This window comes from Xenopus laevis, chromosome 3L (genome assembly GCF_017654675.1).
Source record: "Xenopus laevis strain J_2021 chromosome 3L, Xenopus_laevis_v10.1, whole genome shotgun sequence".
Classification (NCBI taxonomy): domain Eukaryota; kingdom Metazoa; phylum Chordata; class Amphibia; order Anura; family Pipidae; genus Xenopus; species Xenopus laevis.
The window spans coordinates 69,200,577-69,226,601 of record NC_054375.1 but is presented as its reverse complement, the minus strand read 5'-3'; the positions used below and the strand labels follow the sequence as shown (position 1 = coordinate 69,226,601).

At 37.1% G+C, this 26,025-nt stretch overlaps 1 protein-coding gene across 7 annotated transcripts in view; it reads right to left on the bottom strand.

The window, feature by feature from the left end:
• LOC108711107 (synaptotagmin-1) overlaps positions 1 to 26,025 on the bottom strand; it is a 308,629-nt gene that overhangs the window by 36,334 nt on the left and 246,270 nt on the right. For all 7 annotated transcript variants that reach the window (XM_041586373.1, XM_041586368.1, XM_041586370.1 and 4 more), the window contains one exon: positions 20,739 to 20,906. In XM_041586373.1, coding sequence (XP_041442307.1) covers positions 20,739 to 20,906 — 168 coding nt within the window. The remainder of the gene's footprint in view (positions 1 to 20,738; positions 20,907 to 26,025) is intronic.

Sequence of the window (26,025 nt, the reverse complement as noted above, 5' to 3'; positions counted from 1 at the left end):
TTGCCCCAACAAGTCCCTGAAAATGTCATTAACGAACTCCTGGAAGACCGCAGGGGCATTGCAGAGACCAAACGGCATTACTAGGTACTCGTAATGCCCATCTCGAGTATTAAAGGCGGTCTTCCATTCGTCTCCCTCACGGATTCGGATGAGATTATAGGCACCCCGAAGATCCAGCTTGGTAAAAAGATTGGCGCCCCTTAACTGGTCAAAGAGTTCAGAAATTAAAGGGAGAGGGTAACGGTTCTTAATGGTGATTTTATTTAACCCCCTATAGTCTATGCAAGGTCGCAGACTTCCATCCTTCTTTTCGACGAAGAAAAATCCAGCACCAGCAGGGGAGGAAGAAGGACGGATGAAGCCTCTCTGGAGATTCTCCTGGATATAAGATTTCATGGCTGCAGTCTCGGAAGGAGAAAGAGGATAGGTGCGACCACGGGGAGGCATGGAACCAGGAAGAAGCTCGACCGGGCAGTCGTAGGGTCGATGTGGAGGAAGAATCTCTGCAGAGACTTTATTGAAGACATCAGCGAATGCTTGATAAGTGGAAGGCAGAGAAGAACTTGAAGAAATAGCAGAAACTTTGACAAGAGGCATAACAGGCAAACAGTTCTGTTGACAAAAAGGACTCCAGCGAGAGACTTGTGAGGAAGACCAATCAATGACTGGGTTATGTGTGCACAGCCATGGAAGTCCCAGTACCATTGGAGTGGAAGGGCAGTCAATAATAAGAAAAGACAGTCTCTCCAAATGCATCGTGCCCACCTTAAGAGAGAGTTCTTGTGTGGACTGGGAGATGATAGCAGAAGACAAGGGACGGTCATCAATGGCAAGGACCTGGAGAGGATTTGCCAGGGACTGAAGAGGAATGGCATGGTTGGAAGCGAAGACCTTGTCCATAAAGTTTCCAGCGGCCCCAGAATCAAGGAAAGCTTGTAAGGAAATCTTTCGAGAGCCCAGTAGGATCTGTACAGGGAGAAGAAAACGATGAGCAGAGGAACGAAGAGTGTGGGTAATTCCACCCACGGAAGTCTCCCCAGACTTGGCACCGGACTTTCTAGGCTTTATGGGGCATTCCAGAGCGAAGTGGGCCTTGCCCCCACAATAAAGACAAAGTCCTGCAGATCTTCTGCAAAGTTTCTCCGGCTCGGACAGATGATCATGTCCAAACTGCACAAATTCCTTGGCAAGTTGCGGAGGAGAAACAGGAGAAGAGGAAGTTACCGGAGGAGGAAGAACGGGTCTCTGGAAGCGAGGAGCTAAAGCAAGTTGAGGCCTCTGCAATTTCCAGGCCCGCTCACAATCAGCTTGATGTTGCCTCTGCCGGGTGTCGACTTTCACCGCCAAGGAAACCAAATCTTCCCAGGAGGAGGGGATCTCACGGGACACAAGGTCGTTTTTGATCCGCATCGCCAGGCCGTTATAGAAGGCAGCATGATAACTGTCGTTGTTCCAGGATGTTTCGGCCAGCAAGGTACGAAACTCTATGGCGTATTCCGGCACAGAGCGAGTTCCTTGCTGTAACTGGAACAACCGAGCAGAAGCCGAGGCAGACCGACCTGGGGCGTCAAAAACTGTACGGAGATCCCGGCAGAAAAGTTTAGCATCATCTATGACTGGATCCTGCTTCTCCCAGAGTGGAGATGCCCATTCCAAAGCTTTCCCTTGCAGTCGGGAGATGATAAAGCCCACCTTGGCACGCTCTGTGACGTACTGGCCAGGAAGCAAAGAGAATTGGATTTCGCATTGGATGATGAATCCGCGACAAGCTTCTGGATCGCCGAAATACTTAGGAGGTGCAGGAATACGGGGCTCAGAGACACGTACCGGAGACACAGGAACCGGAGCAGGTACTTGGGCCGCTGGCAGGAATGCAGACAGCTTCTCCTGGATCGCCATAAGAACTTGGCCGAGATGGGCCTGCTGGGACTCATAGGAGAGCAAGCGTTCAGACAGTCCACGGACAGCTTGGCGGACATCAGGCGAAGTTTGGGTCTCCTCCGCAGGGTCCATGGCCCAATTATACTGTAACGGGCCCGAAGGCACAGTAGTAGTAAGGACCAAAGAGGAGACCAGACCAGGTTCGAAGTACAAAAGGTTTATCCGGAAGAATAGTCAGGGCACAGGCAATGTCGGTTCAGGCAGCAATCAAACAGTGTCGAGAAAACAGGCAGGAATTGGTACACGGAGAAATCAGACAATATATATAACACACCCAGGAACACAAGAGAATGGAACCTATAATTGGGCAAGGACACAAAGGAAAATGGGGTTTAAATAGTTCAGTCTTTGGCGCCGAAACTTGACGCGCTGACGTCATGACGCCGACGCCAGCGTCTTCACGCTGGCGTCCTCACGCCGGCGCACATTCTGACGCCGGCGTCCATTCTGACGCCGGCGTCCAATCCGAGGGCGACTCGTTCTTGACGCAATCAAAGCAAGGTCAGCAGGAACAGCATGGTGGAGCAGAGGGACGTCATCCAGGTCGCCATCTTGGACACCAGGTAAGTCGGATTCCATTACAGACCCTTGATAAATATTTATATTTACTCTCATTCCTATAATATATGTTTCTGCTAAAACAGACTATATCTGCTTCAGGCTAGGAACACTGTACAATTTGGGACTTGCTTTTGTCTTCAGTGGGGTAAAAAGAACTCTTTTAAACTCTAAAACCTAATCTAGGTTGGAAGGCATTATACAAAGTGCAAAACAAGGTATATGTTTTGTACCTATTGTGTTTTTTGCACTTTGCCCCAGGCCTTTCTTTACTTTACTGACCATACCCCCAGTAATATCAGATATTACGTGCTGGGTTGCTAGATAAAGCCCCATGTAATTTACACGAGTACTAAAGCTATAAGGAAAAGTTGTGGTTAGATAGCCCAGTGAAAATCAAAGGCTTACAAAAGGTCAGCAGTGCTAACTAAGTCCCAATTGAACAGAAGCTAGGAAAAACAAAGGGCTGAAACTGTTAGAATTCTTTATATTAGATATAGTGACAGTTGAATTACATTTCCCTTCATCCACATAACCACTGTAGCAGTTAATAGGAGAGGAAGCAAATATCTTGCATGCAGATCACACACCTGTAAGCACTGACTATTTTGCTTTATATAATTTCAACTCTGTAGTATCTAGAAAATATGCATATAACATGACAGGATATCACATTCACATTTGTCTCGGGCAGGTCACAAATGAGAAACTAATTGAGTTCATCAGCTAGGTATTCCAAATGTCCTTAATCATGCAAATTTAATTGAAGCCCCAGAAATGTCAAGAGAACTGTGAGACTTGTGATCCCTCATCACCAAAATATTGTATGGAAAGATTGCATACTATGAAATGAACATATTTATGCCATTGTTACATTGATATAAATGGCAACAATGTTTTATATTTTTAGTTGACGGTAAGACAGCTTTTGTAACAAAGTAAACATTTCTGTTCCATAAGTATATAGGCTGTGCATTTCTGATTGCTTTTGTTATTATTATCTTGCCAGCCATGATAAATCCCTTATTCAATGATGTTTCTGAAAACATAATACTGCAATTTACTGGACTGGTTTAAATGGCAATAGGCTCTACATAATAAGCACAGGAAGTTTATTAATATTGTATATATTTTCTACATCATACTGGAATTATGCATTTTTTATTGTAAAAATTTAGTTGAATTGAAAAACAAAACTTGGTTGATGATATGCTATTTAGCTAGCCTATCAATGAAATCATTGTTTTGGTAAATAATAATTTCTTTATAAGGTTTATTTTTAAAAGGACTCTTTTCCTTCTATTTATCCTGCAGAATTTAGAATAGGAAAATAAATAATGCCATGGAACTATGATATCTCCCTGTATTGGCTGTAAGAGAACCTTGTTGATTGTTCATGCTTTGAACATTATCATTTATAACCCTGTTTGTCTGGTAATGCCCTCACTGATACCATTCCTCACCCCCTGGCAGCTTGGCTATCGCTCTGCCTGGCTTCATGTAAGGTGACGTAGAACAAAATGAGGGTAACGGAGGTTATAAGGAAGCTTATGGCCAGAAAACCTGAGAGATAACAGCAGCTTATGTGAGGTTAAAGGAGAAGCTCCAAGACAGTTTATTGCCAACAGATTAGCCACAATAGTGCAAGCTAAAATTCTATATTTATTCTGCAGAATGCTTTACCATACCCGAGTAAACAGCTCTAGACACTGTCTCTGTTTGTTTAGGATAGAAGCTGCCATATAAGCTTGGTGTGACATCACTACCTGCCTGAGTCTCTCCCTGCTCACTTACAGCTCTGAGCTCCGATTACAGCAGGGGTGGGAGGAGGGAGGGGGAGAGGAGCAAACTGAGCATGCTCAAGTCCTGGCCTGGAGGTTTATGCTGAAAACAGGAAGTCTGATACAGATGCCCATGTGTACAAAATAAAAGGAAAGAAATGCTGTGTTTCTTTTGACAGAGGACTCAGAGCAGCATTACTGGTGTATTTATATAGACCTTTCTTATAAAGCTTACTCAATTTTAGCCTTTCCTTCTCCTTTAAACAGCAATCTGATAAAGTAACATATCAGCTCTTGAAAAATCCAAATGGAAAATATAACACAATAAATAAATACAGGTATAAGATCGCTTATCCGGAAACTCGATATCCAGAAAGCTCCGAATTATGGAATGGCTGTCTCCCATAGACTCCATTTTATCCAAATAATCCAAATTTTTAAAAATGATTTCCTATTTCTCTGTAATAATAAAACAGTAGCTTGTACTTGATCCCAACTAAGATATCATTAATCCTTATTGGAAGCAAAACCAGCCTATTGGGTTTATTTCATGTTTAAATACATTTCTAGTAGACTTAAGGCATGAAGACCCAAATTACGGAAAGATCCGTTATCCGGAAACCCCCAGGTCCGTTGCAATCTGGATAACAGGCCCCATACCTGTATAGTATATATATTGGAACAACCTAAACTGAGGCAAACTGTAGACTTCAATGGGACACAATGACAATTTTGTGCTGCTCTGTTGCTCTCAGTCAAATCTGCTGGCACTCATGTGTATGAGAATGTAGGATGGAAATGCACACAACAGAGAAGGAAGGTTCATTGCCCATAATGAGCTATGCTTCTATACTTGCTATCTATAAAAAGGGATGATGCATTGGCCCAAATGAAAGAATAATTCGTATGATAAATGAATATATGTTATTTCTACATAATGCATTTTATTTATTTTACAAACCTAAAACATTTTATTATACTAACTCTATGTAGACATACTAACTCTATGTAAGATCACAAACCATTTAAACTTAACTGTGCGAGAGTCTATAGGGGCTGAGATTGGATTATATTTTGCTCCTATATTTTTTTTTTTACTGTGTGATTTTCTAGCTCTGAGCAAAGGAACACACTGGTGTAAGATTCTTTTCCAAGACGTTAATACTTCAAAATATTTTGTTAACTGTGTATATGGAGAGTGTTGTTCTTCTGCAGAAATGTGAAGATGCTTCACGAGTAAACACTATTATTTGGGCTTTATGAAAATTCTACTTGATTGTCATTAGCTGAAAAGCCTGCGCAATCATCTGTCTCTTACACACTCTAAAAGGCTACGGTTGAAAGCACTTTAAATCAGAGATTAGACAGAGGAAAATGCTCTTCTATTTCTAAATAGGGGTCACGGTGTCAACTCTCAAGTGCCTCAGTTCAAGGGAAATACTTTAAAAGGGGAAAAAAGGAAAGAAAACAAGAAAAGATTTTCCTTTGGAGTGAAACTAAAAGGAAGTCTCACAGCAATGACATTTCTTTGCACTTTGCCTCTTACCACTAATGCCTACAGATGGGTGCCGTGCTCTGCTAGTTGCATCTCATTCTGTTTTGCAACTTGGCTTCCTTGTAGATTCTGCCTGATTATATTTCTAAATGTCACTCACGTTTATGTGGGCCATTGCACAAAACAAAATTAATTTAACGCAGAACAGAATTGTAATATTATTACTTTTGACAGCATGGAAAACTTATTAACTATAGCTTGTCACACAGCTTTTTCCATGAATGAATTAAACATTAAACGGAAACATAATTTATGCTGAAGCTGTTTTTTTTTTTTATACATGACAAGATGTTGCAAGATGTTAAACTGCACAGTCCTACCATAATTACAGTAAAATGATGTGGCAATTGTATGGTGTGGAGAGGTAATCTTTATCTTATTATGATGGGAAATGGAAAGACACAATGCAATTGCTTCCATGGAAAATAAGCTGACTTGCACTAGAAACCTTGTAGCACCAATTACAAAAAAATAAATAAGTAAATCGAGTGTCCAAAAGAGTGTTGTTGTAATGTGCACAAATGGCATCTGGGAATACTCAATTCCTTAACATCTTCAGTGCCAAATGATTAGATCAGCAGAGTAAGCTGAAGGGATAGGAAACTTTGTAAAATACAGTTTCAGATTTATGAAATTCATTGTTGCGGGACATGAGAGATGCGATGGAGCTTGTGGTTTGTGTTTTCACTCTTTTCCTAATGTACACATGAGAACTGTTCTAGGTAATGAGTAACACGCTTCTTCTGCATATGAACAATATTGAGAGTTTACATTGACCTACAAAAGCCAGTAGCTGCAATTTCTGTATATGCAAAAACATCTAACATTAGATAGACTTGTACAGGAGTACAGGAGTGCTATCAGCATATAAAGTCTATTGATCAAACATTTGACTCTGAAATGCATATATTTTCCCTATCTTGTACAGTATATTGATCATGTAAAAGTTAATCTTTTCTTCTTCAGGCTGATACTGATTTTTCCAGCCAATTGATTGTGACATACAAAGGTTTCCTGTGTTACTCCTATACACCAATCCAAATTACTGCTTTGAATTGAATGGAAAATAAATGGTCTTCTGGAAGATCAATCTTTGCTTTGCATAAAAAAAGTATTGCAGTTTGCTTTCCTTAAAAATGTTTCTTTATGTTTTCTTCCCTGTACTCATAATGTTTTAATCAAGAATAGTAATAAAATATCAAAATATGGGGAAAAATAAAAATACACAAAGGGGCACATTTACTCAGTTTGAGTGAAGGAATAGAATAAAAAAAACTTACATTTTTTTTTTTTTGGCTACTTTGACTATCGAAGGTCCCCATAGGCTTTGCTAGATTTTTTTGGTCGAAGAAAAATCGTTTCATCGATGGATTAAAGTCCTTTGAATCGATAGATATTCGACCGTATGTAAATCTGCCCCAAAATGTACTAAAATTGTAACTTTCACAAGAATGAAAATGTGTTTCTTAACCTTATCTACTTCTTTCTTACACTGCCCTCCAATTTTCTTTACTTTCTTTTGATTTAGGGCCATATTTATAACACTATCCCCAATATTTTAAAGGCACACCATTTGCCCAGGTGCATTACCCCATAGCAACCAATAAGATGTTTGCTTTTAAACAGGTGACTAGGAAATGCTGCCTGATGATTGGTTGTTTCGTGATAAGAACTCTAGCAAACTTTGCATCTCATATTACATTATCTACCGTATATAAATGTACAGTTTCTTTATTTGCTTCAGAAAAGGCAGCACATTTCAAAAACTGAGACATATTACAATCTTGGCTTTGATATGTACTTCAGACCTCTTGGAAGACACAACCTCAAGTACGCATTTCCATTGACTGTCTTCCAGGTCTCAGTCATCACCTTGGAGAAATCTTTCCCCAACTCCTACATACACAACCTGTTTGAAATCCCCCCAACACCATTTATTCCTTAGTGGATTGAATGGAATATTTAGGGTCATTGACATGTTATAAGGCCCACTTTTCGCTAAGCTTCAGTCTTCTGACAGATGGTTACACAATATTCTCAAGGACCCTCTGGTACGCTAAAGAATTAATTGTGAACTGTGGCTTTTCCACCTCCATGCTTTGCAGCTGGGAGTAGGTTCAACTGGTAAAATGCAATCCATATTTGTCGCCAAGCTTGTCTTCAGGTACTGCTTATTTATTCTATGTGCCTCATCTGTCCAGAGAGCATCATTCCAAAAGTCCTATTCTTTGCCTAGGTACAGCCTTGTACTGATATCCTTTCTGGACAGCACAGGTTTCCTTCTGCCATACCTTTCACGTAGAACTCATTTGTGCATCCTCTTTCTCATGTACTTAGATGTACTTATAGTATCTATTTATTGATATCAATAGCAACATGTGGGTCATGTAATTTTGCATCCTGCTCCCAGGCTGAACTTGATGGGACAGCCTGACCTGGGCTAGTTGGCAGTTTATTGCAGATGATCTTCTGCACAGTGGAATGATTGATGGATCAATCAGTTGGTGTTTAAGCTCATAGCCTAGTAGGAATCAGGCTTTATACATGAATTCCCATAGGCATAGCCACTCACCTTCAATAACTACAGCAAAATATGTGATCACCAATCTTGCAGAAGTAAACTGCCAACGTTGTGGTTTATTTCAAACTTGTCAACACAACATGTCTCAAACCCCTTGGTGCCCTCTATCACTTGAGAAAGGGTGGCAAGGGTCCCTAAACTTGTTGCTTTGTACGTGCTTTTTATGTCTTACAGTGAAATGACAGACACTGATTGTCTTCTAGTGGAATGATTGATGTTCTGTTGTTTGCCAATCTTTTTAAATGCCTTCCTAAACTAATATACATCTACAGTATATTCTTCTTTCTAAAGGCTCCAGGGAGCTATTTCAGTCTAAGCATGGTGATTTCACACACTTCGAAAAGAGCAAACCAAGCTAAATGTCTGAGGATTAAAGACAAGTTCCTCCATGATCCTCTATAACAAAGCTCTAATAATTTGCACCCAATCTAGTGCACTTGATTAAAATTTTATGTTTCTGAGTTACTGATAAATATAGGGGTATACTTTTTCCACATAAGAGACTTTCATTTATGATATTTGTTATACCACCTCTATCTATCAATATTGTTAATATGTACAGATGCAGCCACTTTGGTTTGTCTGTTTGACACAGAATAACTAAACACAGATATCCCATTTATCTCATTTAACACAGAAAACTGCGTCACAACATCCCATCTAATTAAAGCATTCACCATTGTTCACAATGGTGCTTTGGTATGCTAATGGAAAGGTTAAATGCATTAAATGAGTTAAGATGACTTTAGATAACGCAGTTTCTTCAATTAACCATGAGTCATGACGCATTTATCTCACAAATCCAAGTGGCTTCATCTGTAGATCAAATATCTGTATGTTGAAGTCAAAAATTAACAGGAGATGCACTTATATTTTTTTACATGACTATATATCAAAACATAAAGGAATACAATTAAAAAAACTATAAAACCAAGCATTTTGCAATGTAATAACTTTCATTAGACAATGTATTATATTGCTAATTTCAATTACACATTGCTCATTACAAAGAACTGCTTTGTTTTCCAGAAGGTAACTACTTTTTTATTATGAACTTTTATTCAATCTACAGTGCTCTGGCACAAATAATAAAACATGCAACTTTTTTTTGGTGCATATTAGTCCATATGGGTGGTATAAAGCTAGTAAAAGGAATAAAGTAAAATATCTGTATTATGTGTTTTTTTCTGTTAATTCAATTTATTACATTACTACAGTATAGTATTAAGTACCCAGTTTCTAATTTTGATACAATAGAAGTGTCGTGATTTGTTCCCATTCATAATATTATCAAATTCTAATTTTCCTTTTATTTTTTATGTTGCAACTTGCATATTTACATGGATGCCAGGGAATGCCATACATAATGGTAAATATTAACATTATAATTCTATTTATTATCAATATAGTCTCTCTGGTCTTTTTAAGGCCTGTGTACTTTTAAATAAGTTGAATAAGGCTTCTCTTCATTTTGTTTATATGCTCAGTTTAAATCTTTTTTGAAGCATCTGTAGAACAGTAGAAAAATTAGGAAATAATATACAACAGTATATAAGTTTATAGTTACAAATTGCTTAATACAACATTTTAAATAATTCGAAAAAAGAAGGATTTGTATCTTTGTTGGGAGTTTAACAAATGTTATACATATATTTACGTAAGTTGGTGCTCATCTAAAATATAGCATATATAAATGTGACATACAGAGCTGATGTCCCAGGAGTTAAATTTAGATATTTTCAGGAGGCCTGTCTGAGCAGAATCCTCTTGCATTCTACCCTCTGTTGACATTTCTGTAGGCCCTGGAGGGAAAACGTATTCAAAGGGCAAAAAAACAGCTAACTCTCAACAAATGACTTCTATTTTATTTTCAGTATTTATTAGAAACATTTTTTTTTTGAAAAGATGGAATAAGGGTAAAATAACAGTTTTATGTTTCAGTGAATAAAGTAAATACTGGAGGCATGTAAAAGGGAAATGATGCAAAATTTCTAACTTAAAACATTTAGTAATAATGTATTAAAGACAAATTATCTTGCACAGCAAGTGGTTTTCAATATTTCAATAGAATATATAGCACAATTTTGACTCAACCTGTTGAACATCTAAATTAGTCTTTCCTCATGGCTAAGGTTTCCCATACCTTTTACCAGCATAGTTGCCCTTCTCTGTACCCTCTCTAATACAATAATGTCCTGTTTGAGTGATGGAGACTAAAACTGTACGGCATATTTTAGATGGGGCCTTACAAGTGCTCTATACAGTGGAAGAATGACCCCCTCCTCGCTTGACTCTATGCCCCATTTAATACAGCTCAAGACCTTATTTGCCCTTGATGCTGCTGACTGGCATTGCTTGCTACAGCCAAGTTTATCATCTACAAGGACTCCAAGGTCCTTTTCCATAATGGATTTGCCTAGTGCAGTCTCATTAAGGGTATAAGTGGCTTGGATATTTTTACATCCCAGGTGAATGACTTAACATTTATCAACATTGAATCTCATTTGCCACTTAGCTGCTCAGATTGCCAGTTTGTCAAGATGTTGGCCTGGAACATAGTATTTGTACCTGGATAGAGAACTGGCTAAAAGATAGATCACAAAGAGTGGTGGTAAATGGAACATTTTCTAATTGGACCAGTGTTGTTAGTGGAGTACCACAGGGTCTGTACCAGGTCCCTTGCTTTTCAACTTGTTTATTAATGAAGATGGCCATTGTAAGTACTGTTTCTATTTTTGCACAGTGTCAGACTGGCCTGGCCAGACCCCTCTTGTGATATAGGAATGCTAAAAAAAAAGTTTTCTTTCGTTGCCACGCAGCGCCGCTGTTCGCGCATGCGCGTGGCCCGATGGGCGCCGCACAGTAGGGGGCCAGAAGGGGCCCTGGACAGTGGTTCCATGCACGATGCTGCCACTTATCTAAATTCTATAGTTAGTATAGATATGCGTATATATAATTTATCTGAGAGTAGGGAGGGTGTGTGTATGGATGCTGGGTTTTTATTTAGAGGGGTTGAACTTGATGGACTTTGTCTTTTTTCAACCTGATTTAACTATGTAACTATGTAAGAGCCTGTTGCAAGGATGCCACATCCTGGATGGAATTAATTGGGCTGGATAGTTTTGTGTCATCTGCAAACACTGATACATTACTTACAAGTCCACTGAGAATCATTGATTTTTCTTATTTAGCAAAGGCTTACATTTGCTGTAGTGCTCTTAAAATGACATTTGGTCACATAAGAAAGTAAGCTATCTGATATCATGATATCAACTATAACTACCAGATATGCAATCAGTCAGATCTTAGGCTCCTGGTTTGGAGAGGGACCAATGGCATAGCTAAAGATATTGATTCCAATATAGAACAACATTTTAGGACCCCCTGCTATAAGACTCTTGAGTTGCTTCTATTAAAATTATATTCCTTGAAAGGTCACTAATCTTTATTTATCATTATAATTACTTTTCCAGTAGAAGTGATACTGTGAGGCACATTTATCAAAGGTCGAATTTACGTGAGTTTTTTAACGATAAATTCGAAATTCAGCCACTTGAAATCGATTAAAAAAATCTAATTTTTTAAACTCGGATGAATGGAATCGACTCAAACACTCAAATCAAATTCAATCAAATTTGATTTGAATTTGAAAAACTCCATTTGAGTTTTTTCTCTGAATGTCAGGAAAGCTGCAAACAACACAAAATTGATCCCTGGACCTCTCCCATTAACTTAAACAGCAATTCAGCAGGTTTTAGGTGGTGAATAGTTAAATTCGAGTTCTTTAAGGGTCAGAGTATGATAAATCTTGAAAATCGAATTCAAATGTTTTTAAAAATTAAAATTAAATTTGAACAACTCCAATTTGACAGTTTTGACCATAAAAAAACTCGAAAATTCAAATATCGAATTAGAATTTTCAATTTGATCCTTTATAAATCTGCCCCTTAGACTACTTAAGACTGATAAGGTATGTGCCTAAGTATTGTAACCTATAAGTGAATGAGGTAAGTGAAATAGAGATTCTCAAAAAATAAATACATAAAAATAAAGTGATTTTAATAGTTAAACGCATGTTGACTTAATTATTTAGTACAGTATAATAATAAAATAGTTTCATTTTCAAATGCTATAATGCTAGATTGGAAAATAATCCCTATAAGCAAAAGAACAGAAGCAGTTTGTCTCTTGCAAAGTAAAAAGAACTCCAACATAGCTAAAGAAAAAAGTTCATCACATGTTTTACAATATGGAAAGAATCAGATGAAAGAACAAATTCAGTGAGTTCTATTGACTTTCCTTGCTTTTAAAATAATTGTCCTCTAGATTTAATAACAGCAGACATAACATTAAGAATTTGCTTCTATGTCAGCTATGCCAATTTATAATGGCTATAAAGCTTGCAACTAGGTCACCTATTACTAAAGCACCTTGTAACCTTTTTTTTGTTTTTGACAGTTCACAACAAAATGGGTAATGTACTGAAAACAAATATATACATAATTAAGATAAGAAGTGACTACCATAATAGCCCTCTAAAGGAGCAGCAGCAGCAGCAGCAGCAGCAGCAGCAGCAGCAGCAGCAGCAGCAGCAGCAGCAGCAGCAGCAGCAGCAGCAGCAGGGGAATGGATTATTGGCCTGTGTTTCTCTAAAGGCCAAGAACCATATGGTGTGGCCCTAGCCTTACTGTAAATTCTGGATAAACAGATACAAATCATCTTTCAGCCTACTTGCATAAAGGAGAATTAGGTGGATCCTGGGCATTAGCTACATTAATTTTAGTTTAGTTTTCAGTTTCAATTGTTTTTATTGAAGGTTTTATACAGGTTTAAAGTATATTGTTCATTCTGGTCCACATGGCCAATGTAGGACAACAATTGATGTTGTGAACATAAGGATAAAGAAATGGAATGGGGGAAGGAAGATAAAGAAAATTAGTAACAACTTATCAGAACACCAGTGTCTGTAAAACGTATATCTATGGTAATAAGTCAAATCAAATGGACTCAATAATTGAGAAAGTCAGTCGGATGACTATCGAAACATCTTCAAGGAACAAAAATACAGCATCCAGTTGATTTTACTTATTACTATAGAAATACCATGACCTAGATGAATGAGAACCTTTACAGACATATCTGTAAAAAGGATTAAACATATTGGTAGTCAAGTTGTTTTCCGTCAGCTTAGTAGAGTTGGTTGGCTTTGGGAATCTCAGGTAAGTATGTTCACATAAAAAGCAAAATGTCAAAAGTTTATCTGGTCAGTGTCTCTGTTGCATGCAAAGGCTCTTGACTCTCAAGAATGTATCATGAGTATGAAGGAGGAAGCTAGAGATAGTTGTTCATTCATAATCCAATCTACTTTCTGTTTGAATGCCTGAATGGATATTTATTTAGATTTGCACTCTTTGGTGATATTCAACCCTAAACAAGCTGAAAACATGCAACATATTGCAGAAGCAGTTCAAAGGGCAAACAGTGTCTTCAGTCATTGCCTAAGGGGCAGATTTATCAAGGGTGGAATTAAAAATGCGAAGTAAAAAAATTTGAGCTATTTTTGTGTACTTCGACTAAGCAATAGTCCAAATTCTAATCGAATTTGAAAAAATTTTTGAAAATTTTGAATATCGAAATTTATCAGGTACTGTCTCTTTAAAGCTTCAACTTAAACCATTCGCCATCTAAAACCAGCCGAATTGCTGTTTTAGCCTATAGGGTGGGCCCTCCTAGAACCTATTTGGAGTCATTTGGTGGACTTTATTTTGAAAATACTTTGAATCGAATGCGATCATACTTCATTCTGAACAATTGGAATATAGCCTATTCACCCGCGGAAAATAATACATTTTTAATACATTTTGGTTGGTCTTTCTTTATTCGAAGTTATGGGATTTCCAAAAAAAATCCCATTACTTCGAAATTCGACCCTTGATAAATTTGCCCCAAATCTACTTGTCTAATCAAGTATTTTGTTCTATCTAATTGGCCTTGCTACTAAATATATTTCCTAAATATTCATATTGCTTGTTGCTGATATGGTTTGATAAAAATGGTAATATTACAAATTAACAACAAAATAAGATTAGAGAAAAGTCAGGCAGATACCATAGACACGCCATATATTACTATCTGCATTCCCATCATATAATATATTGTATGCTTAAATATATTGCAATTGTTTCCCCTAACATATTCCTTCTCCATCACATGTAAGGGTGGTCCTTCCAGAGCAAGTCAGTAACTTATTAGACCCATGCGTTGGACCCATAGACAGGCTTGCCCAATTCATATTTGACTAAAAATTGGGCAAAAAAGTACAAGTTGAAAAAAAAGTGATACTTTACATGAATTAAATGTTACATGGGTAAATCTGAATGAAGCAAATGGGTTGAAACTAGACTTGATACATGAGAGTGCCTTTGCCAGTGTGTTGTTTTCTGAATCCTCCCATGAGTCAGCTCTCTGATTAGTTTTTCCCATTATAGGAGAGAGCACTGATGTATATGCTGTCCCTAAGCAATCTGTCTGGGATGTTGCATTAGCTTGCAATAACATTAGAGAACATTGCTAGAAACATCCCTTATCTCTAATCCACTGTCCCCAAATGTATTATTATTAAACTTAATTTGTTGTTTGTTTCTTTGCTTCTTGGCTTTCTCCCTCGTGCTTTTTCCAAATGGACCAAGCACTGCTCTTCCTGATAAAAAGTAAATCTTTGGCTCTGCTTCAATAAAAGCTTTTTAATGTTGTAACTTGATGTGAATTATTCTGCTAGTATTTTCAGAATGTGTTTTAATGCTCTTTATATTTACTGCCAAATGATCTGAAAAATACTATACCCTCCACACTCATTGTGCATATGCTGAAATGGAGATCAAAGGATAGGGTGCCGCACACCAAAATACTTTAAAATCCAAAATCTCTATTCATCCATGTTAAAAGACACGCTGCATAGTATTGCTTGATGTGTTTCAGGCGCAGTATTTGCTAAAATTGAACTGGATAGCCTTCACTATTTTATATAAGGGACATTTAAAGAGGTTGTTCATTATTAAATTAACTTTAATATCATGTAGAGCATGATATTCTGAGACAATTTGCTTCTTATTCAGCAGCTCTCTGATTTGCATTATTAGCATTCTGGTTACTAGGGTTCAAATTAAACTAGCAACCATGCATAAATTTGAATAAAAGACTGGAATATGAATAGGAGGGGGCCTTGATAGAAAGATGTGTAATACAAAGTACAAAATACAAATTTTTTTTTGAACTCACAACTAGAATGGTTTCTAACTTAAGATAAAACTCGAATGTAAAAAACTTGAATCAGTGTAGTTGGGGTGAAATACTCAAAGTGATCTGAGTTTTCAGCAAAAAAAACCCTTCCATCACTCGAATTCATTGAGTTTTTGAGCAAAACCCACAGAAAGAAACATCGGGATAACACACCACAAATCGCTGGGCTTCACCATATAAAAACCAGCATAAAATGTTTACGCATTACGTGACTTCTACTGAAAGCAATATAAATTAATGGCGGCAAATCTGGCATTCATATGGCCTAAAATAACACCCACCTTGTGATATTTAATGCAGCGTTCTACACAGTTTTTTAGCATTTTTTTACACAGCATAATAAATATGCTTCTGACTGTATTATCTGTTAGTGATGTGTGAAAGTTATGGCCCTGATTTCAGTAAGCCACTTTTTTTTTGTTGGGATTTACATTTGATTTAAATCTGTAACTGAAAGAATCCTTATAACTGTAAGTAACTTCTTTATAAAGGTGTGTAGTTCTCCTCTCATGTTCACCCCAGTTTACATGTAACCAACTGCTGCTCTTGGGTTTGGGGTTGGTGTAGAGCTCCATCTTCCTCAATAATACAATTATTCCCATACTTGTATATATTTTTTCATGTGATTTGCCTCTATGCTTGTATCCCACATTTAGCTAGTTTTATGTCAATAAGAATAAAATGCAAATATGTTACATAAGCCTGACTATACTGAAAGATGTTTGCACAGTTTTTGACAGCTTTTTTGCTTTGCAGTCTGTCATGACTGCTATTTTCTATCATTTTAATAGAGTTCCAATACACAAAGTTGGCACTTACTGTAAATAAATAAGAGAGTAGATATTTCATATCTACTGCTTGTCATATTATTTTTGGGGGAAAGAAAATGTGTATATTCTTTACTCACAAAAGTGGTGGTCAAGGCCAGGTTCTGCGGAAATGGAATACAGTACAGAATGCAACAGATTCTACTGAATCCAGGAGGAAAGCAAAACAATCACTCTGTATCTACATATTTTTCTGTCTGATATAAAATACAACAACCTATTCTAATTGAATTGTGCCACATAAGGGAATAAAAAAGAGCGGACAGCTTAAAAGTGCAAAATACTGCTTGGGCGTTAAAGGAGACATTTTATTGACAATAGATTAGCTGCAAAAGTGCAAGCTAGAATGCTAGATTTATTCTGGAGAATGTTTTACCATACCTGAGTAAAAAGCTCTTGCATATCTTTGTTTGCTTAGGATAGCAGCTGCCATATTAGCTGCCTGAGTCTCTCCCTGCTCACTTATAGCTCTGGGCTCAGATTACAGCAGAGAAGGGAGGGGGTATGAGGAGCAAATTGAGCATGCTCACACTAGGGACAAAGGGTTTAAGATAAAGACAGGAAGTCTGATACAGAAGCTCATGTACACACAATAGAATTAAAGAAATGCAGTGTTTCTTTTGACAGTAGACTCAGAGCAGCACTACTTTGAGGTTTCTTGTATATTTAGGTGGACCTAAAGGCTTACTTAGTTTTAACCTTTCCTTCTCCTTTAAACTAAACATGCGTAATACTGGGACTCAGCCTTGCACATAATTAGTGATATTTTCAGAATATGGTCAATATAACCACTTTGGTTGCCCTGAAAAGTGTGCACAGGATTTTGCTCAATGTAATAATCACATTTACAAAACAACCTGCTTGTCTAATTTTTTGGATATTGAAATAAAACTGTACAAAAGAAATTATACCATAAAAATAAACGCGAGGCAATATTAAAAAGACACTTCTTGAAGAGCCTTTATATTGATCTATATAACAATAGAGATATATTTAATGCATTTATATTTAAAATGCAGTTAATGTTCTGGGACGATGTGCGCAACTGGGCCTTTTATCTGGCTCACTGCCATGTTGGCTAACAAGAATGATTCTACCTAGTTGGCATGCTCAACGAGCATTAGTGGAAAAAATGAAAAGATGAGATATTACACATGATTTAGTGTATGACAGGAAGAAGTGGCCTTAGCAACTGAGTCAGACATAACAAAGAATCACAATCCTGTGATTGACAATCCTGAATGGTGCACAATCTTACTGACTAAAGGGCCACATGCATATTTGTAATCTGATAAAAGAAATCAGGGCTATTAAATATCTATGGTATTCAAATATAAACAACGTAAACCAAATCTTCATTATCACACATAAGAAAAAAATATGAAGGAATGAAGGTGATCTTCACAAATATGTTCATATTTTTTTAAACTCTGTTTTACAATTTTTTTTTACTTTATACATCATTTTAAAAATGTATTCAAATGAATTAGCTATCAATGTTAAGATTGTCTCTGAACAAAGGTTGTAAGTAAACTAGATATAGTACTTAAAGTAAGTTTTACTGCAAGTGGGTAAATTATATGCTCTGCATCCAAATGTACCTTGAAACTCAATTGCACATTGTTACGATTGCCCATTGCCCACCAGTAGAGAGCTGTACAATCTAGCTAGGTTTAATGGAATGCTTTTCAGTTCTTGATGCAATTTGTGCCTAATTATTGGTTGAGCGGAGTAAGAGAATATTAGAACTCACACAACCTATAATAATGGGGGCTGCATTCATTCATAGCAGAAAGGACAGTATTGTGTAATGATAAGCTTCCAGGAGCAAGCCATCATTTAACGCAGTGCTGTCTAACTCGTAGCTCACAACCCTCCTTTGTGTGACCCCCCACATGAAAGTCTGTCAGCTGTGACTACTTACCTTGTGTAAACTTTAAAAGGTATCAAAACTAAACTTAACTGGCTCCTGCATTGTGTCAACCTCAAATTCAGACCTGTATGACCTGTATTGTTCACACTTGTAATCCCCTTGCATTGTTCACACCTGTAACTCCTCTATTGTTCACACCTCCTAAAGCCCTGTACTGTTCTCACCTCAGTCCCAGACTGAAAGTGCCCGCATTGTTCACTCTCATACAGACTGCTGGAGAGGCACCAGCATTGTGTCACTGTATGGAGCACAGTATGAACTGTTCATCTTAGAGTGGTTCTTACAGGTTTCCTGCTGTATTCTGCCTTCTCTATGCCCCTTGTATGTGCCCTACTCTACCTGTCCTATGCTCTCTGTGTATGTACCATACTCTGCCTGCCCAATTCATTCTGTGTGTGCCAAACTCCAACTGCCCTATGTTCCCTGTGTGTGCCATACTCTCCTGCCCTATGCTCCTTGTGTGCACCATACTCTACCTGCCCTATGCTCATTGTGTGTGCCATACTCTGCCTGCTTCTTGCAGGATATGAGCCTAGTAGGGTTATTCTGAGGGTTTATTTGCATTAGAAATTGTTGTTAAGGGTCCCTAAGGTATTTCATTATTTGCTGGGGGGTGGGGTCTGTGCTATCCACAGGGGAGGAGGCAGCATATGGATATAAGGGAAGGTTTTAATAAGACTTACATTTTTCACATGAGTGATAACTGATATACAGTGAGCACCAACCATTTGGTTTTTTGGTGTGCCACCACCATTAATGGTCTTAAAATTCCTTGTGGAAATATGGGTGTGGTTGAAAGTGTGTGTGGTTGAAAACAGGGAGTAGTCAACACTGGTTTCCATTATTGGCCCTCCACCAAGTAGGTCAGAAATATTCTGATGTTTGACAGCCCTGATTTAATGGAAGAGACAAGGACCTTGATAATACAATAAGTGTAATTTAATACATTGGACACACAGGGAGCTCAACATTCTTGCCAGAATGAAGTAAGATCACTATGGTTATAAATAAACTTTATATCAATATATATAAACTTTATTTTTTATAAAACTCCTGATAATCTTTTTATAGACTTTAAATAATCATCATAAGCAGTACAAAACTTAATTGTGAGGAGATCTAATATTCACTATTTGAAGTTTTGGGCCTGATCTGTAACCTTCTGCATACACACTGTATGAAACTGAAAAGTTATTATGAGGTGAATAGAGATGTCGCGAACTGTTCGCCGGCGAACTTGTTCGCGCGAACATCGGGTGTTCGCGCTCGCCGGAAGTTCGCGAACGTCGCGCGACGTTCGCCATTTTGGGTTCGCCATTGTTGGCGCTTTTTTTTGCCCTCTCACCCCAGACCAGCAGGTACATGGCAGCCAATCAGGAAGCTCTCCCCTGGACCACTCCCCTTCCCTATAAAAACCGAAGCCCTGCAGCGTTTTTTCACTCTGCCTGTGTGTGCTGAAGAGATAGTGTAGGGAGAGAGCTGCTGCCTGTTAGTGATTTCAGGGACAGTTGAAAGTTTGCTGGCTAGTAATCGTTTTGATACTGCTCTGTTATTGGAGGGACAGAAGTCTGCAGGGGTTTGAGGGACATTTAAGCTTAGGTAGCTTTGCTGGCTAGTAATCTACCTTCTACTGCAGTGCTCTGTATGTAGCTGCAGTGGGCAGCTGTCCTGCTTCAGATCTCATCTGCTGACTGCTGCAATAACAGTAGTCCTTGTAAGGACTGCTTTTATTTATTTTTTTGTTGTTTTACTACTACTACTACTACTACTACTACTACTACTACTACTACTATAAGAGCCCAGTGCTATTAGTCTAGCAGTGTTGGGGAGTGGGACTGGTGTCCCTGAAATCACTAACAGCTCTCCCCCTACACTATCTCTTCCAAGCACACACAGGCAGATTTTTCAGATACATTTTTGCCCTTGATCCCCCTCTGGCATGCCACTGTCCAGGTCGTTGCACCCTTTAAACAACTTTAAAATCATTTTTCTGGCCAGAAATGTCTTTTCTAGATGTTAAAGTTCGCCTTCCCATTGAAGTCTATGGGGTTCGCGAACCGTTCGCGAACCGCTCGCATTTTTGCGCAAGTTCGCGAATATGTTCGCGAACTTTTTTTCCGACGTTCGCTACATCCCTAGAGGTGAATTACAGTTTACACACTGTACAAAGGATATGCAGTTTACATGTCCTCCCCCCTACAATTAATGATAATATCAAAAAGAAGAAACAGTTATCATTAAAAAAACATTGTAAAAAACATACCTCTTCTTTTTCAGCACTAACTAAATCCCGCCATTCTTCAGTCACATGACCAAAATCTATCGTGTTCATCTGAACTTTTACATCCCCGATAACGTCATGCTTGGAGAAACGATCAAAGTCGTACACTGTCAATACCAATGTTTTTCCTCCCAGTTCAGCATAGGGCACCTATAGCGCACATGAAAATATGGGGTTATAAAGAGGAAATCAAAATACAGGATTATTTTGTATACAAATCACAAAGTAAGAGTAAAAGAATGCATAAATGCACGTGTTTGTGTGTACTGCATATTAATTAAATGGTTTCCAGGCACTAAATGACTTTTAAAAATAGTGCAATATGAGACTTCACAAAGCAATAAGATTTGACCTGCCTTTCTCTTTAGAGCGTGCCCCAGTTTTAATTACTGTACCTAGGAAAACTATACTAATTATATAAGTGGTCAGTATATACAATATACTGTATTATATTATATGTATTCAATATATAAACTGTAAATGTATTTATACTGTATTATACAAATAGAGTTACAGTAGAACCCCGATTTTACATCCTCAGAATTTACATTTTACAGAGTAATTACAGTCCTGTGCTCATACACTATGTTCAGTTTTTCCTGGATTTTATATTTTCCCTGAATTCTACATTTGTTTCACTCAGTCGAGAAAATACGGGGTTCTACTGTAGTTTATATGGCAGGATTAGAATGCCTTATAATACCACCCAATGACCAAGTCTTATTCTGGAGGTATAAAGAGAGGCAAGAGATGGGGGCATAATTCAGGAATCAGGTTCTAGTGATTAGCAAAATTTGTCACAAAAGTTTTGCCACAAAAATTATGCCCATAGACTCCAATGGGTGAAAAGAATGGACTTCAATACATTTCGGCAAATTTTCGGCGAAGCAAAACGGATCAGATTTCACCCATCACAGTTCCATCCACCAATACTTGAATTAATATTTATATGATGTATTATAAGGTAGGACTAGGCAGGATATGGATCTAATAAATCTATGGACCTTGTACTGTACCTAGAATATCCCTATATTTAGCCCAATTTTATTGTGCTAAGCTGTACAATTTTGTCTTTTACACTGGATCTATGCACTGTAGGACATTATATACTGTACATTACTCCATGTTCATAAATAATGGTGAAATGTAAGTTCACTATAATTGCAACATATGCATCCACATGTATCATTCACAAAAGGTCACAATAGTATACTGGTAAATAAATGACATGTGCAATTGCACCAATGTACTCTCTTCTAATCCCTAACAGATACGCAGAGTATCCGTTACTAGATTGATTTTACAAACAATTTTGAAATCCTGTAAGTTGCAAGTTTATTCATCATTATCGAAGGGTTGTACTCCATTAGTATTGACAGATTAAATGCTACATCTGCATATCCATCAATCTCTCCTATTGCCTTTAGGGACATGATCTAATAGGAATTTTCAAAAGTGATGGAGTATAGACGTGTTCAAAGGTGTATTGATCAGTGTTATGTTTTTCTGATTTATGATCGTAAAAGCTGCCATTTAATATTTGCATGTGTCCAGCACAGACTGCACTTCTCAGCTCAACATTTTTTATTTTCATATTTTTTAGAATGTGGGTGTTTCTCTATATTGTATCACTAAACATGTATTTACATTTACTCAAAATGTATTCATTGCGTGTTTATTTTAATTGTGCCTCTAACAGACAAAAAACAAATAAGTATGCTTGATATATTATAGATAAAGTGGATTTTTAACCTACAACTCCTTTATCACTACATCTCCCCATCTAGTGCCTTGGGGTTATCCTTGATTCTGCCCTGTCCTTCACTCCTCATATCCAGTCTCTTTTCTCCTACAGAATATTTCCCAGGGTGCCATTAAAATTCTGATTTACTCTCTCTCATCATACCTCACATTGATTTGATATTGTCAACTCTCCAGTACATAATGAGTACAGTTGCTAGGCTCATACGCATCAACAATCATTTCTCCTCAGCCATGCCAATCCTTGCACTGGCTTCCACTACCATTCAGAACAAAATTCAGATGAATGACCCTGACATTCAAAGCAGTTCATACCTTTGCCTCACTCTACATTTAAATTGCACCACACAGTGGCACAATGCCTAGTGCGATGTGTAAGTAGCCGCAGGTCTCAAATATTCTATCACATAATCACAACTTCTGTTCTTAATTGTAAAATTCACATTATTCATCTGGTAAAAAACAGTCTCGACAATATTTAAATGTATTTACATTTTCATTTATATCAAGGGGCAGATTTATTAAGGTTTGAAGTGAAAATTGAAATTGAAATTGGAATTTTTTAATTTTTTTGTCAAAACTCTAAAATTCGCATTGTGAATTATCCAAACTCGATTCAAGATTTAATTCAAATTTAAATTTTAAGATTTATCATAATCCGGCCCATTAAACACTCAAATTCGACTATTCGCCACTGAATTACTATATAAGTCAATGGGAAAGGTCAATGGGAGAGGTCCAGGGATCAATTTGGTGACCTTTGTAGCCTTCCTGACATTCAAATCGAATTTTTTAATTTCAAATCAAATTCAATTTGAGTTTTCAGGTCGTTTAAATGCATTCGAGTTTAAAAAATTCAATTTTATTAATGCATTTCGACTAGTCAAATTTCAAATTAATGGGAGTTTAAAATAAAATTCGACTCTTGATAAATGTGCCTCCTTATGTTAGCTAAGTTCTGTGTCCTTTTTTGCAGCACTGTGGTCATCTATTCATATCTTAATGCTTGTCCCTGATACTTAATATGACTCCTGTGGCTTATTGTGTGTGACACAGTTAAATATCATATCAAGCGGACTGATTAAACCATCATCGCTCAATTTAGAGTTATGATATTCAAGGTGTTCTGATTGATCAAAATGACTGGGGAATTGCTGTGGATTGTTTCCAAATGCCAAAGTTAGAAGGCATAAAAGTAACTTAGGACTGGCAACTGTCACTTAAAAGCACACAGTCACATTGTTATCAATGGGCAGTTAATTATAGGTTTAGTCATATTAATATAATAATATAGTGATAATTTATAAATTGAATTTACAAACAGGTTTTGTGACATCATCTATAGGTCAGTAGAATCTGTTCATAGTAAGAATAAAACACTAATAAGGGTCAAGAAATTTTTGGAACGTTGCCGCAATGCCGCAGTGCTTTCTTAAACATTCTGGCAATTAAATCTGCCTGTCACCCTTCCTTGTGCACAAGAATGGGGAAGTTCTATTCTGCAGTATTGACAGGGGGAGATTTTGTCTCTGTTCTCCATCTGAGGGCAGCAGTGGATAATACACCCCTGAGGAATAGGCCTAAGGTCCTAAGGTAATAGCAGATTGGTAATTTTTGGCACACCATAGGAAGGGGGGAAAAATAGAAATTTCCTCCAATTCAAGCCAATTGACTTTTCTGCACTGGCTCCTATCCAGGAACAGGCATTTCAGACTGATATTAGAAACTGGTCTCGAAAACCCAGTTTGCCAAAAATCATGTTTAAAAATTGGAATTATTTTGCTTAAAATGGACTCTATGGGAGAAACGCCTTCCAGAACTTTCTGGGAATTTTGTTTCTGGATAAGAGATCCCATACCTGTCCCAAAATATATTATTAATATGTCTTAATGTTGTGATTGTATTAAATCACAATACAGAGCAGAAATGAAAGCTATATTTTTGGGGTTTATATCACTAAAGTATTAGTGGAAAAACATTTAAATATACTTCATAAATATTACTCTGTGTGGTTAAAAGTAAAACAAATATACAGTATGTTCCCCTCTTGTTTCAGTTCTCCTTCAGCTTGGATATAGCAGAATATAAATAGAGTTATTTGGAAGAATCATTACCAGAGGGGTCAAAAAGACTTCAGCATTCAGTAAAGTGTAAAGCCTGTGGGGGCATCTGTCTTACAGAGTGATTACTCAGCCCAAATGTTTTATTGTCTCTGTGAATTAGAGCTGCCACCATAAGACTAAGCTTGCAGTAAAAATAAAAACTACCTAGAGAAAAAACAAAATTGATTTGCATTAAAGAGATATCAAGTCTTATAATCCTTAACCAAACTAAAGTTCTTTCTAATACATATGGCACTTGTCTGACACAGTGTGAAACATTTTACACTTTTCTTTAGGAGTTGAGGTTGATATGAACTGAAAAGTCTAAGGGTAAAATACAAGAAAATACCCATGATTCTACTAAATCTATAGAATGAATTATATATTCATATCTTAGGGGGTTGTTTATCAAAGTCCGAATTTATGTCAATATTTTCTGCTTTTTTACTCTTATTTATTGTTAAATTTTCCTGAAAATGTTTTGCAGGAAAAAATCAGCTTTTCACGATTTTTTTGGACTTTTTCATCCGATTTTCACGATTTTTCTGTATTTTCACCCAAAAACTCCTAAAAAGTTGGGGTATTGCACGAAACTCAGCGCACATCAAAAAATTATTGTGACTTCTCCCACTGACTTATATGCATCCTCGACAGGTCTGAGATGCCGGATTTTCCTATTCTGACTTTTCCATCCTCAGGGTTTAATAAATTCCGAAAAAATTGGGACTTTTTAAAAGTCTGATTTTATATATTAAAAAAAATCACATATTTTTTGATGATTTTTGCATTTGGAGTTTAGTAAATAACCCCCTTAGTTTTTAAGATATTGGAGACACATTAAGAGTTACTGTACATGCTGTGTCTTATAGTGCCCCAATTTAAATATACTATCCTTTTATTATCTGGAGCTTTATATATTTATATAAAGATAGCTAAAGGAAGTGGGGTAAATTGTATATCAGCCTCTGAAGCATAAATGCATACGTGAAAACAAAAAAGTTAAATAAATGTTTATTATAAAGTTATCGAGCTGTGTGTGTAGATACTGTAAATGATGGCTTTCCAGCTGGAGACCTGCAAGTCTGATATAGGCCTTAATTTTTGGCCCCAGGTCTACTCTGTAAACATATTTGTATGACATCATTTTAATATAATGTGGTCTTTGAACATGGGGTGTGAAAACATGTTACTACATGGATTGATCCTCAATTGTTGTGAGATATATATATATATATATATATATACACATACATATTTTTTTTTTTTTTACATAAGTATGTGACATACATATTGCTCTAGTCTCAATGACTTTACAAAACACAGTGAACAGTAATGAAAACCACCCATCAAATATTGCATTTTTAATTCCCTAATTTTAGGAAAAACTTAAAGTTCACTTCTTTAAT